We start from the raw sequence: 14,801 nt of genomic DNA, 5'->3' as shown, positions 1-14,801 counted from the left end.
AGCTATCTTCATCGCTGCCCTTAGAGAAAATTACCTATACAATAAAAGACCATCAGCATCACTTTCATCAGATATGGGATCCCTTCATTAACTATGTTTCAAGAACAGATCTGTCATGTGCGATGGAAGAACCAGGGGACATGTAAACAGCGGCCCTCTGCAGTAATCAATAGGGTAGAAATGTGTGTGAGGGCTTCCTTCCACCCAACCCCCACCCCCACCCCCTTTTCTTTTCTCCAGTACAGTGAATTGAAATGGACTATAACTCACTATCTTCATCCCCAACCAAGAATCGTAGAAATTTGGAGGGTGGGGGAAAAGGGGAGGGGATGACGTTTGTTTAATACATGCAATTGTTTCTTTGTTATGTTATCTTTGTTGTGTTGTGAAAACAATAAAAAGAATGTTGGTATAAAAAAAGAAGAAGATCAGAATATGAACTAAACTGAAAAATAAGGCTCAAATGTCACCCAGTATTGCTGGTCTAAGTTGTGTGCTGAAGACACACATAAGAGTTGTGTCACATGTTTGAAAGCTATGTTACTCAGTGGAGGCTCAAAAGGACAAATCTGATGTGATTTATATCCCACATATCCTATATGGTTTGCTGCCCTGTATGATTTTCTTTTATGTTTGGGACAATGGATGGAAATAATCCCTGTGCTAAATGCAACTTACTTACTGAAACCTTAAGTAAATTTATGAGATTGCACATTTAATAATATACACTGTCCGGTCCAAATAAATAAAGAAAAGAAATGAAATTTCCTGCCCAGTGCCCCAAGACTTGACTTGACTCCGAAATTTCTAAAAATTACTAACTAGTCAAATTGAAGGTCTGTTTAGCAGATTTAAATAGGATTTGTGGTTTTGAATTAGTGCGTTGGTAAAAGATTTTCACTGTGACCCGGGTCATAAATCTGAACTTGAAATAAATGCACTGATGTAGAGCTGAAGGAAGAGAAAAGGCAGTAAAGATACCAATAAGTAGTTGAGAATGGAAAAACAGACAGCAATATGGAGTTGTTCCAACCTGAGCTCTGCCATAGAAGAAGGCCGAGTCGATGGTTTCAGTCCGTTCTCCTGATATCAGAAGACCTCCAACCATCAGGAAGGGAACTCTGCACACACAGAAACAGTATTTAAGGCCACATACCATTCCACATACTTAAACTGTATATATCTATATAAAGCCATCCTGCTGATATGTTAAAACGTTATCATTAAAACAACAAAGATTTTAGAAGTTTCAGTCCTTCATTCCAGGTGTGCTGACTTACCCCCAACCCAGAATCATGAAGACTCCTGGTCGGAGCCTCAGCAGATCGTCTCTGTTAGTCAGAGCCAGACACAGGGGTATTAAACCTAAACCACACAACACATGAGAACACAACTCTGTAGCATAGTGTGTTTCATTTCAGTATTTTCGTACCTAATTTTGTATTTCTGCTAAATGCCATCTGACTGACAATAACTGAGGTGTGGTTAAGAACTCACCAAACTACTTTATCCACTGACCTGTCCATATATATGTGCTGTACAGAGACCCATAGAGCAAAGTGAAGGTGAGAATCTTCCCGACTAGATTATCTTCCTGTTTCACCAGGAAGTTCCACAAGATCATACTGACACACACCAGGAACTGCAGAATGAAATACAGAAGGTTCAGGTGGAACAGCAAAGGTGTGAGGTTCACACAGGGCTCCAGACTGTGACTAAATGGTCACATTTTGCGACCAAAATTTGAGCAAGTGCGAGTAAATTTTTCATCAGTTCGAGTGAAAATAATATTTCATTTAGTATAACAATAAGAGTGACTGACCTGAGCTAGGAAAAGATTCAACACAAACAGGTGAGGAAGTCTGTTAAATTTTCTGCTGAGCAACATCACCACTATGGTCCACACCTGAGAGAAGAAACACAATCTGTATGTTTATGTTTAGGAAGTCACTCTGTGCCACTTAACATACATAAAATCTGAGAAATACTTCTTGCAGACTTGTGCTTCTTAATCATTTTCTCATTCTTTTCCGTATATTCCTGTCTATCACACTAACTTTACTTCAAAAACACTGGTCTTGTTTGGTAAAGTTGTATATAATAAAAATTGTGTAAGGTTTTCATCCCTAAAATGTAAATTGTTCAGGAAAAATCACACCACAAATGACATTATAGAGTCTGTACTGCATCATTCAAACTTTTTTAGGTTAGTTTAATAATGCAAATGATAAGCTACTTTTTTTTTACTGGAAAGCACTTTGACGACTAAAATTGTGCTTTATATGAGAAATGGTGATTTTGCTTGACATATTCTGCAACTTGTCACCACTTACCAGCGCTACGAGGCTGACGATGCTAATATTAAAGCTAACGTTTTCCAGCTCTGTCACCAGAGGGGTTGGATCCATTAGAGGGATTGTTAATAACCAGGCAGAGACATACATGATCGGAGCAGACAGGAATGTACTGATTACCATCCCTGATGTTACCTAAAGAAAAGACGGAAAAAAATAAATTTAAAAATAGTCAGAAATCCACAATATTCTTGACTCACTTCTATAGGTTTTTGATATAAAATAAGATTTAAACTCACAGTTCTAACAAAATTAAAGTGGAACTAAAACAGTCAGGTTTAGTAGCTTTAAATACACAACCAGATTGTTTTTTCTATTTGCTGTGACACAACTCAGACTTTCTGTCCGTGTTGATAACATTTCTTTTTCTTAACAACCAAACGCACAATCTTTACAGACTAGTACTACTTTACTAATTTAAACAGGAGAATGAATTTGCTGTGATGGTGACAAATCTTTGAAATTAATAATGAAATTCACCCAAAAAATGGCAGCGCTGTTAAGATCTTGTGATAAGACATTTCTAGGAGGCTCAGCAGGCTAAATTTCATGGCCAATGAAGGGTTTGAAGCCACAATCCCGACTCTCATATTTCTAAAGAATAACTAATGAGTCAGATTAGTGGTCTGTTTAGTGTTATTTATTTGTATTTTGTGGTTTGAAATTAGTGCTTTGGTACAAGAATTTGACTGTGATCCCTATAACAAACAGGAACTTTAAATAAATAGAGCAGAAGGGAGAGAGAAGAGAGCAAAGACACCAATAATCACAGTTTTTCTTGACTCATTTCAACCTTTCTTGATGAAACTAAAATTCAGACTCACAATTCTAATAAAACTAAAGTCTACCTATTACAGTCAAGTTTAAATATATTTAAGTAGTAGCCTAATATACACAGCCAAGTTGTGTTTCAACTTGCTCAGACACAATTTATCCTTTCGGTTGATAGTGTTTCTTTTTCCTAACATGGTACACGCTCAACTTTAAAAACTTTACAAACTAAACTAGGAGAATGTGAGTGGAGAAACTCAAAGCAATGGACTGTGAGTTTTGTAAATGCAGCTGAATGGTGGATAACTACCAGAAAATCTGAATTTTCCAGTCTTTGCATATATGTGTGTGTGTGTGTGTGTGTGTGTGTGTGTGTGTGTGTGTGTGTGTGTGTGTGTGTGTGTGTGTGTGTGTGTGTGTGTGTGTGTGTGTGTGTGTGTGCATCTTCTGGCTTAATTTTGTCATGTGAAGTGGTCAAGATACAGATACTGCTCTAATGGATTTAACACGCCACGTTCATGTATTTAACATTTTACAGTGTTTCAGATACTGTTGCAGCAGTACTGTATAACGTGTTTCTTGTAAGCTGCTGTTTAATGTAGGATCAATACAGTTGGAAAACTTACCACCTCTAACTCCATGTTATAGTGTCCAGCATAGATAGCCACACTGGGCGCAGTTGGGAAGACTCCATAAAGAAAAGCAAAGTTGGACAAACTGGTGTGATTAGCACTGGTGCTGTTGACTCCCATGTCCAGAATATCCACCATGTCTTTACAGACCAGCGGCATTATAAGGCTGGAGGGATGACACGGAGTGAGTCAGAAAAAATAAAACTCGAGCAGTGTGATTAACACAAAGCTAAAGTAGCTCTGGTTTGAAAACACTTCCTACTACTATTCACATTTCTAATGTTTTAAAGGCAACAGCATGCTCACTTAGCATATCAGTCACCAAATAAACTCAGGCAACAAACGTTCCCTTTATGAAGCTTAGAACTTTTCAGATTTTGTTGGAATGATTTCAAAGATAAGCCATTTTCAGAGCATATCTTGCAGATTTCTTTACATTCTTGACCTGGTGGGGCATAACCTAAACATAGAGAAAAATTGTTAACATTCTTGAATTGCTGTTTATGTCTGCTTTTATTTAGGTGTCGTAACAGTTTGTAGCAAAAGACTTGGGATGCAAATTTCAAATAGTTTTCAAACAAATGAAAGCTGCAAGCAGCGTAAGATGGGTCCTCGCATCCTTGCTGGTCGGTGGACCCACGCATGTCCAGCAGGTGGCACTGCGACCGAGAGTGTGATGAGGGCTGGACTCTGATCACACATGTAAAGTTTCTGGTAGATTGGAGCATGTTCAGGCTAGTTATGCAGCATTTCCTGTCCATCCACCAGGTGGCGCTGTGACCGAGACTGTACATTGGCCTATGGATGTGATCAGGATTGGACTCTGATCGCACATGTAAAATTTTAGTCACAGTGGAGCATGCACAAGCTACTTAAAGAGCTTGTCCTTCCATCCAACAGGTGGCACTACCACCGAGAGTGTATATAGGCATTTGGATGTGATCAGGATTGGACTGTTATTAAACATGTAAAGTTTCAGGCAGATTGTAGCATGCAGAGGATAGTTACACAGCAGTTGATGTTTCATGGCGAAGCATCAAAACTCTGATGGCTGCCATGGCCACGCTATTTGGCTTCTGCAAAATATTTTGCTAAGTTTTCATCACTAAGTCCTGCTCTGCGGACCACAAAATTTGAGGTCTCCTGGAGTTACCCCCTAGGAGGAGTTCGCTCTCAAAAAGGACAAAAATCAACTAAAATCTCACAATTAATTCATGATGGCACACTTCCTGTTGAGTTTAGGGCATGGCTCCAAGAGGATTTTTTGTGCGTCTTCATGTGCTCTATGTGTGTCCCAATTTTTGTGGCTGTAGGATACACATACTCCTATTTGTTAAAAATGCTGCAGGGGGCGGTAAAGTACATGCAGTGCCGAGATGAATACAGTGTCCTTCCTTGGGTTGACAGTGATGTGTGTGGTAATTTTTGTGAGCTGCTGAGCATTGCAAACCTGTGAAAAAGTACTTTGTCACGGAAATCACGCATTTCCACGGCAACAGCATTGTATCAAATGTCAAAATCTTCACACTGTGGCATTGTCAGGGGGTGAAGAATCAGCTGCCCAATTTTCAGAATGATATGAAAAAGTTTGGAGCAATGGTGTGTGCAAATGTAATTTCTAAACTGCTTGTTACCAATAGGTGGCGCTATGACTTTTTCTAAATTTTTCAGTGTGGATGTCCTCAAACTGGTTCTGGTGTCCAGCACATGAAGTTTGGGGCAGATAGGATCCTTTGCAGCTGAGATATGAACACTTCAATTTTCATGGCGAAACATCAAACTTTGCCGTCGCGCCACAGACACCCCTTTTTATTACACGTCACCATTTTCTCTGTGATTCATCATCAATGTGTTCAGGCTTATGTCGCCACATCTGAGGTGAATCTGAGCAACAGGCTAAGAATGGTACATGAAAGTGTAAAAAATATCAAATTCTTGATACCACAAGGTGGCGCTGTGACTGTGAATGAATCTTCCTATATGGATGTCATCGAGGCAGGTCTGTGATCATACATGTAAAGTTTCATTCAGATAGGAGCATGTTCAGGAGAGTTAAACAGCATTTCCTGTTTGATGGCGAAGGATCAAATTTCGACAGGCCGCCACGACCACACCCTTTAACTATGGAAGAAGATTTTAATAACTTTTTCTCAGGAAGGCCTGCTGTATGTACTGGCAAAATTTCAGATCGCTAAGACTTTCCCCCTAGGAGGAGTTCATCATAGATTTTGTACAGTTAACGCATGATGGCGCACTTCCTGTTGGGTTTAGAGCATGGCTGTGATTGTCTTTTTTGTGTTTCCTGATGTGCTGCATATGGCTCCAAAATTTTGTAGGTCTAGACAAAATTCCCTCTGAGTTGGCCTAATACCACTTTTTAAAATTTTGTAGGGGGGGCTATGGAGCCATTTTTGCACACACCTCCACATGCCCAAAAAAAAATAAAAATTTTCGCCAGTTCTGATGTGTGTGCAAATTTTCATGACTTTTCGAGAATGTTCAGGCCATGAAAAATGCAGTTCTTTTGGCAGAATAATAATAATTAAAGCTGCAAGCAGCGTTGAACGGGTCCTCGCATCCTTGCTGGTCGGCGGCCCCAAGCATTTCCACCAGGCAATGCTACGACTGAGAGTGTATTTAGGCCCACGAATGTCACAAAGGCTGGATTCTGAGCACACAGGTCAAATTTCAGGCAGATTGGAGCATGTACAGGCTATTTATGCAGCACTTTCTGTCCATCCACCAGGTGGCGCTATCTGTGTTACTGTATATTGGTCTATGAAACTCATCAGGACTGGTCTCTGATCAAACATGTTAAGTTTGAGGCAGATTGCAGCATGTACAGGGGACAAGACGCCCTGCTTCATGGCGTAACATTAAAGTTCAGTTGGCCGCCATGGCCACGCCCTTTGAGTTTTGTGAACAATTTTCACAAATAGTCAACCTGAAGGCGTGTTTTATATATTGTCCCAATTTCAGGTGTTTTGGAGCCATTGCCTGTGAGAAATCAATTGTTGAAAATGATCAAAAACACCAAAAATCTGACATTTAATTCAAAATGGCCATCTTCCTGTTGGGTTTAGAGAATGACTCCAAGAGACTTTTTTGTTTGCACTGACGTGCTACATATGCACGCCTAAATTCATAGTCATAGGTGAAAGTCTCTGTGGAGGCTATTATTTTAAATGCTGTAGGGGGCGCTATGGCACATGCTGTGAATGTATTTTGGCCAATAAATGTGATCAGGACAGGACTGTGTTTAATCATGTGAGGTCTGAGGTAGATTGGAGCATGCAGAGGACAGTTAGGTAGCACTTGATGTTTCAGGGCAAACCATCAAAATTCTGGAGGTCGCCATGTCCACACCCTTTGACTCTGGAAGAATCCTTTAATAACTTTTGATCATAACATCGTGTTGTATACGCTGGTAAAATTTGAGGTCTCTAGGAGTTAACCCCAAGGAGGAGTTCGCTCTCAAAATTTAAAAAAATAGAGAAAATTTATCCACGTAATTCAAAATGGCGGACTTCCTGTTGAGTTTAGGGGATGGCTCCAAGAGGCTTTTTTGTGTGTCCTGGTGTGCTCTACAGGCCTCCCAAATTTTGTGGATGGAGGTGAAACGTGCTGCCGGGGCTGGTTGTTAAACATACTGTAGGGGGCGCTATAGCACATGCCCTGCAGAGATGTATACAGTGTTATTCCTTGAGACGACTGTGATGCGTGTGTAAATTTTGGTGAGCTGTTGAACATTCTAAGCCTGTCAAAAAGTACTTTGTTTGTCACAAAAACAAGGCGTTGCCACGGCAACAGCATTTCATCAAATATCAAAATCTTCACACTGTGGTATTGTGTGGGGGTGAAGAATCAGCTGACCAGTTTTCAGAATGATATGAAAAAGTTTGGAGCAATGGTGTGTGCAAATGTAATTTCTAAACTACTTGTTACCAAGAGGTGGCGCTATGACTTTTTCTTAAATTGTCAGTGTGGATGTCCTCAAACTGGTTCTGGTGTCCAGCACATGAAGTTTGGGACAGATAGGATCCTTTGCAGCTGAGATATGAACACTTCAATTTTCATGGCGAAACATCAAACTTTGCCGTCCTGTCACAGACACGCCTTTTTATGACATGTCACCATTTTTTCTGTGATTCATCATCAATGTGTTCAGGCTTTTGTCACCACATCTGAGGTGAATCTGAGCAACAGGCTAAGAATAGTACATGAAAGTGTAAAAAATGTCAAATTCTTGATACCACAAGGTGGCGCTGTGATTGTAAATGAATATTGCTATATGGATGTCATCGAGGCAGGTCTGTGATCATACATGTATAGTTTCATTCAGATTGGAGCATGTTCAGGAGAGTTACACAGCATTTCCTGTTTCATGGCGAAGGATCAAATTTCGAAAGGCCGCCACGACCACACCCTTTGACTATGGAGGAAGATTTTGATAGCTTTTTCTCAAGAAGGCCGGCTGTATGTACTGGCAAAATTTCAGATCGCTAAGACTTTCCCCCTAGGAGGAGATCATCATAGATTTTGAACAGTTAACACATGATGGCGCACTTCCTGTTGGGTTTAGAGCATGGCTGTGATTGACTTTTTTGTGTTTCCTGATGTGCTGCATGTGCCTCCCAAATTTTGTAGCTTTCGACCAAACTCCCTCTGAGTTGGCCTAATACCACTTTTTAAAATTTTGTAGGGGGCGCTATGGAGCCATTTTTGCACACACCTCCACATGCCCTAAAACATATGAAAATTTTCGCCAGTTCTGATGTGTGTGCAAATTTTCATGACTTTTCGAGCATGTTCAGGCCCTCAAAAATGCAGTTCTTTTGGCAGGATAATAATAATAATAATAATAATAATAATAATAATAATAAATCCTAAGGTTACAATAGGGTCCTACGGCACCGTTGGTGCCGTGGACAGCCGGTGCACTTGCACCGCCTGTCCTCGGCACCTCGGTGCTCGGACCCTAATTAAAGCTGCAAGCAGCGTTGAACGGGTCCTCGCATCCTTGCTGGTCGGCGACCCCAATCATTTTCACCAGGCAATGCTACGACTGAGAGTGTATTTAGGCCCACGAATGTCACAAAGGCTGGATTCTGAGCACACAGGTCAAATTTCAGGCAGATTGGAGCATGTACAGCCTATTTATGCAGCACTTTCTGTCCATCCACCAGGTGGCGCTATCTGTGTTACTGTATATTGGTCGATGAAACTCATCAGGACTGGTCTCTGATCAAACATGTTAAGTTTGAGGCAGATTGCAGCATGTACAGGGGATTTACATAAGACGTCCTGCTTCATGGCGTAACATTAAAGTTCAGTTGGCTGCCATGGCCACGCCCTTTGAGTTTTGTGAACAATTTTCACAAATACTCAACCTGAAGGCGTTTCTTATATATTGTCCCAATTTCAGATGTTTTGGAGCTATTGCCTGTGAGAAATCAATTGTTGAAAATGATCAAAAACACCAAAAATCTGACATTTAATTTAAAATGGCCAACTTCCTGTTGGGTTTAGCGAATGACTCCAAGAGACTTTTTTGTTTGCACTGACAAGCTACATTTGCATGCCAAATTTCACAGTCCCCGGTGAAAGTCTGTGTGGAGCCTATTTTTTAAATGCTGTAGGGGGCGCTATGGCACATACTGTGAATGTATTTTGGTCAATAAATGTGATCAGGACAGGACTGTGTTTAATCATGTGAGGTCTGAGGTAGATTGGAGCATGCAGAGGATAGTTAGGTAGCACTTATGTTTCATGGCGAACCATCAAAATTCTGGAGGTCGCCATGTCCACACTCTTTGACTCTGGAAGAATCTTTTAATAACTTTTGATCATAACATCGTGTTGCATATCCTGGCAAAATTTCAGTTCTCTGGAGCTTAACCCCTCGGAGGAGTTCGCTCTCAAAAATGAAAAAAATACAGAAATTTTATCCACGTAATTCAAAATGGCGAACTTCCTGTGGGGTTTAGGGGATGGCTCCCAGAGGCTTTTTTGTGTGTCCTGGTGTGCTCTTTATGCCTTTCAAATTTGGTGGATGTCGGTGAAACATGCTGCGGGGGCTGTTTGTTAAACATACTGTAGGGGGCGCAATAGCACATGCCCTGCAGAGATGCATACAGTGTTATTCCTTGAGACGACTGTGATGTGTGTGTAAATTTTGGTGAGCTGTTGAACATTCTAAGCCTGTCAAAAAGTACTTTGTTTGTCACAACAACAACACGTTGCCACGGCAACAGCATTTTATCAACTGCTAAAATCTTCACACTTTGGCATTGTCAGGGGTTGAAGACTGAGCTGACCAGTTTCCAGAAGGATATGACAAAGTTTGGAGCAATCATGCACGCAAATGTAATTTCTAAACTGCTTGTTACCAATAGGTGGCGCTATGACTTTTTCTAAATTTTTCAGTGTGGATGTCCTCAAACCTGTTCTGGTGTCCAGCACATGAAGTTTGGGGCAGATAGGATCCTTTGTAGCTGAGATATGAACACTTCAATTTTCATGGCGAAACATCAAACTTTGCCGTCCCGCCACAGACACGCCTTTTCATCACACGTCACCATTTTTTCTGTGCTTCCTCATCAATGTGTTCAGGCTTATGTCACAACATCTGAGGTGAATCTGAGCAACAGGCTAAGAATAGTACATGAAAGTCTAAAAAATGTCAAATTCTTGATACCACAAGGTGGCGCTGTGACTGTGAATGAATCTTGCTGTATGGATGTCATCGAGGCAGGTCTGTGATCATACATGTAAAGTTTCATTCAGATCGGAGCATGTTCAGGAGAGTTACACAGCATTTCCTGTTTCATGGCGAAGGATCAAATTTCGACAGGCCGCCACGACCACACCCTTTAACTATGGAGGAAGATTTTGATAACTTTTTCTCAGGAAGGCCTGCTGTATGTACTGGCAAAATTTCAGATCGCTCAGACTTTTCCCCGAGGAGGAGTTCATCATAGATTTTGTACAGTTAACGCATGATGGCGCACTTCCTGTTGGGTGTAGAGCATGGCTGTGATTGACTTTTTTGTGTTTCCTGATGTGCTGCATATGCCTCCCAAATTTTTTGGCTCTCGGCCAAATTCCCTCCGAGTTGGCCTAATACCACTTTTTAAAAATTTGTAGGGGGCGCTATGGAGCCATTTTGCCACACACCTCCACATGCCCTAAAAAATATGAAATTTTTCGCCAGTTCTGATGTGTGTGCAAATTTTCATCACTTTTCGAGCATGTTCAGGCCCTGAAAAATGCAGTTGTTTTGGCAGAATAATAATAATAAATTAAAGCTGCGAGCAGCGTTGGACGGGTCCTCGCATCCTTGCTGGTCGGCGACCCCAAGCATGTCCACCAGGCAATGCTGCGACAAAGTGTATTTAGGCTCATGGATGTAACGAGGACTGGATTCTGAGCACTCAGGTCAAATTTCAGACAGATTGGAGCATGTACAGACTATTTTTGCAGCACTTTGTGTCCATCCACCAGGTGGCACTATGTCTGTGACTGTATAGTGGTCTATGAAACTCATCAGGCCTGGACTCTGATCAAACATGTAAAGTTTGAGGTAGATTACAGCATGTACAGGGGATTTACACAAGACGTCCTGCTTCATGGCGTAACATTAAAGTTCAGTTGGCCGCCATGGCCATGCCCTTTGAGTTTTGTGAACAATTTTCGCAAATATGCAACCTGAAGGCGTTTCTTATATATTTTCCCAAATTCAGGTGTTTTGGAGTTATTGCCAGTGACAAATGAATTGTTGAAAATGACCAAAAACACCAAAAATCTGACATTTAATTCAAAATGGCTGACTTTCTGTTGTGTTTAGAGAATGACTCCAAGAGACTTTTTTGCTTGCACTGATGTGCTACATATGCATGCCAAATTTCATAGTCATAGGTGAAAGTCTGTGTGGAGGCTATTTTTTAAATTCTTTTAGGGGGCGCTATGACACATACTGTGGATGTATTTTGGCCTGTAAATGTGATCAGGACAGGACTGTGTTTAATCATGTGAGGTCTGAGGTAGATTGGAGCATGCAGAGGATAGTTAGGTCGCACTTGATGTTTCATGGCGAACCATCAAAATTCTGGAGGTCGCCATGTCCACACCCTTTGACTCTGCAAGAATCCTTTGATAACTTTTGATCGTAACATCGTGTTGTATATCCTGGCAAAATTTCAGCTCTCAAGACCTTAACCCCGAGGAGGAGTTCGCTCTCAAAAATGAAAAAAATAGAGAAATTTTATCCACTTAATTCAAAATGGCGGACTTCCTGTTGAGTTTCGGGGATGGCTCCAAGAGGCTTTTTTGTGTGTCCTGGTGTGCTCTCTCGGCCTCCCAAATTTTGTGGATGTAGGTGAAACATGCTGCCGGGGCTGTTTATTAAACATACTGCAGGGGGCGCTATAGCACATGCCCTGCGGAGATGCATACAGTGTTATTCCTTGAGACGACAGTGATGTGTGTGTAAATTTTGGTGAGCTGTTGAACATTCTAAGCCTGTCAAAAAGTACTTTGTTTGTCACAAAAACAACGCGTTGCCACGGCAACAGCATTTCATCAAATATCAAAATCTTCACACTGTGGTATTGTCTGGGGGTGAAGAATTAGCTGACCAATTTTCAGAATGATATGACAAAGTTTGGAGCAATGATGTGTGCAAATGTAATTTCTAAACTGCTTGTTACCAAGAGGTGGCGCTATGACTTTTTCTAAATTTTTCAGTGTGGATGTCCTCAAACTGGTTCTGGTGTCCAGCACATGAAGTTTGGGGCAGATAGGATCCTTTGCAGCTGAGATATGAACACTTCAATTTTCTTGGCGAAACATCAAACTTTGCCGTCCCGCCACAGACACGCCTTTTCATCACACGTCACCATTTTTTCTGTGCTTCATCATCAATGTGTTCAGGCTTATGTCACAACATCTGAGGTGAATCTGAGCAACAGGCTAAGAATAGTACATGAAAGTCTAAAAAATGTCAAATTCTTGATACCACAAGGTGGCGCTGTGACTGTGAATGAATCTTGCTGTATGGATGTCATCGAGGCAGGTCTGTGATCATACATGTAAAGTTTCATTCAGATCGGAGCATGTTCAGGAGAGTTACACAGCATTTCCTGTTTGATGGCGAAGGATCAAATTTCGACAGGCCGCCACGACCACACCCTTTAACTATGGAGGAAGATTTTGATAACTTTTTCTCAGGAAGGTCTGCTGTATGTACTGGCAAAATTTCAGATCGCTCAGACTTTTCCCCTAGGAGGAGTTCATCATAGATTTTGTACAGTTAACGCATGATGGCGCACTTCCTGTTGGGTGTAGAGCATGGCTGTCATTGACTTTTTTGTGTTTCCTGATGTGCTGCATATGCCTCCCAAATTTTTTAGCTCTCGGCCAAATTCCCTCCGAGTTGGCCTAATACCACTTTTTAAAATTTTGTAGGGGGCGCTATGGAGCCATTTTGTCATACACTACCACAATTCCTTTAGAATATAAAATTTTTCACCAGTTCTGGTGTGTGTACAAATTTTCATGAGTTTTTGAGCATGTTTAGGCCCTCAAAAATGCAGTTGTTCTGAGAGACAAATAATAATAATAATTAAAGCTGCAAGCAGCATTCAACGGGTCCTCGCATCCTTGCTGGTCGGCGACCCCAAGCATGTCCACCAGGCAATGCTCCGACAGAGTATACTTAGGCCCATGAATGTGACGAGGGCTGGATTCTGAGCACTCAGGTCAAATTTCAGGCAGATTGGAGCATGTACAGGCTATTCATTCAGCACTTTGTGTCCATCCATTAGGTGGCGCTATCTCTGTGACTGTATATTGGTCGATGAAACTCATCAGGACTGGACTCTGATCAAACATGTAAAGTTTGAGGTAGATTACAGCATGTACAGGGGATTTACACAAGACGTCCTGCTTCATGGCGTAACATTAAAGTTCAGTTGGACGCCATGGCCACACCCTTTGAGTTTTGTGAACAATTTTCGCAAATATGCAACCTGAAGGCGTTTCTCATATATTTTCCCAAATTCAGGTGTTTTGGAGTTATTGCCAGTGACAAATGAATTGTTGAAAATGACCAAAAACACCAAAAATCTGACATTTAATTCAAAATGGCTGACTTTCTGTTGGGTTTAGAGAATGACTCCAAGAGACTTTTTTGCTTGCACTGATGTGCTACATATGCATGCCAAATTTCATAGTCATAGGTGAAAGTCTGTGTGGAGGCTATTTTTTAAATTCTTTTAGGGGGCGCTATGGTAGATGCTGTGAATGTATTTTAGCCAATAAATGTGATCAGGACAGGACTGTGTTTAATCATGTGAGGTCTGAGGTAGATTGGAGCATGCAGAGGATAGTTAGGTAGCACTTGATGTTTCATGGCGAACCATCAAAATTCTGGAGGTCGCCATGTCCACACCCTTTGACTCTGCAAGAATCCTTTGATAACTTTTGATCATAACATCGTGTTGTATATCCTGGCAAAATTTCAGCTCTCTAGACCTTAACCCCGAGGAGGAGTTCGCTCTCAAAAATGAAAAAAATACAGAAATTTTATCCACTTAATTCAAAATGGCGGACTTCCTGTTGAGTTTAGGGGATGGCTCCAAGAGGCTTTTTGTGTGTCCTGGTGTGCTCTTTGGTCTCCCAAATTTTGTGGAAGTAGGTGAAACATGCTGCCGGGGCTGTTTATTAAACATACTGCAGGGGGCGCTATAGCAAATGCCCTGCAGAGATGCATACAGTGTTATTCCTTGAGACGACTGTGATGTGTGTGTAAATTTTGGTGAGCTGTTGAACATTCTAAGCCTGTCAAAAAGTACTTTGTTTGTCACAAAAACAATGCGTTGCCACGGCAACAGCATTTCATCAAATATCAAAATCTTCACACTGTGGTATTGTCTGGGGGTGAAGAATTAGCTGACCAATTTTCAGAATGATATGACAAAGTTTGGAGCAATGATGTGTGCAAATGTAATTTCTAAACTGCTTGTTACCAAGAGGTGGCGCTATG

The 14,801-nt window shown here is 41.2% G+C and overlaps 1 protein-coding gene across 2 annotated transcripts in view; it reads right to left on the bottom strand.

Moving 5' to 3' along the window:
* The window catches only part of LOC110971185 (integral membrane protein GPR155-like), an 85,130-nt gene extending 81,130 nt beyond the window's left edge, over positions 1-4,000 (bottom strand). Inside the window, exons 1-6 of one of the 2 annotated variants that reach the window (XR_007943094.1) lie at positions 3,752-4,000; positions 2,334-2,489; positions 1,823-1,906; positions 1,519-1,642; positions 1,281-1,365; positions 1,034-1,121 (exon numbers count right to left, since the gene is read on the bottom strand). Coding sequence is in view for 1 of the 2 variants with exons in the window: in XM_022221518.2 (XP_022077210.1) it covers positions 1,034-1,121; positions 1,281-1,365; positions 1,519-1,642; positions 1,823-1,906; positions 2,334-2,489; positions 3,752-3,916 (702 nt within the window). In the remaining variant the exon portion in view is untranslated. The remainder of the gene's footprint in view (positions 1-1,033; positions 1,122-1,280; positions 1,366-1,518; positions 1,643-1,822; positions 1,907-2,333; positions 2,490-3,751) is intronic. The other variant, XM_022221518.2, reaches the window with a different exon arrangement.
* Positions 4,001-14,801: the final 10,801 nt, after the last annotated feature.

The sequence above is a fragment of the Acanthochromis polyacanthus genome, chromosome 7, assembly GCF_021347895.1.
Source record: "Acanthochromis polyacanthus isolate Apoly-LR-REF ecotype Palm Island chromosome 7, KAUST_Apoly_ChrSc, whole genome shotgun sequence".
Classification (NCBI taxonomy): domain Eukaryota; kingdom Metazoa; phylum Chordata; class Actinopteri; family Pomacentridae; genus Acanthochromis; species Acanthochromis polyacanthus.
This window is presented reverse-complemented; position numbering and strand designations above follow the sequence as displayed.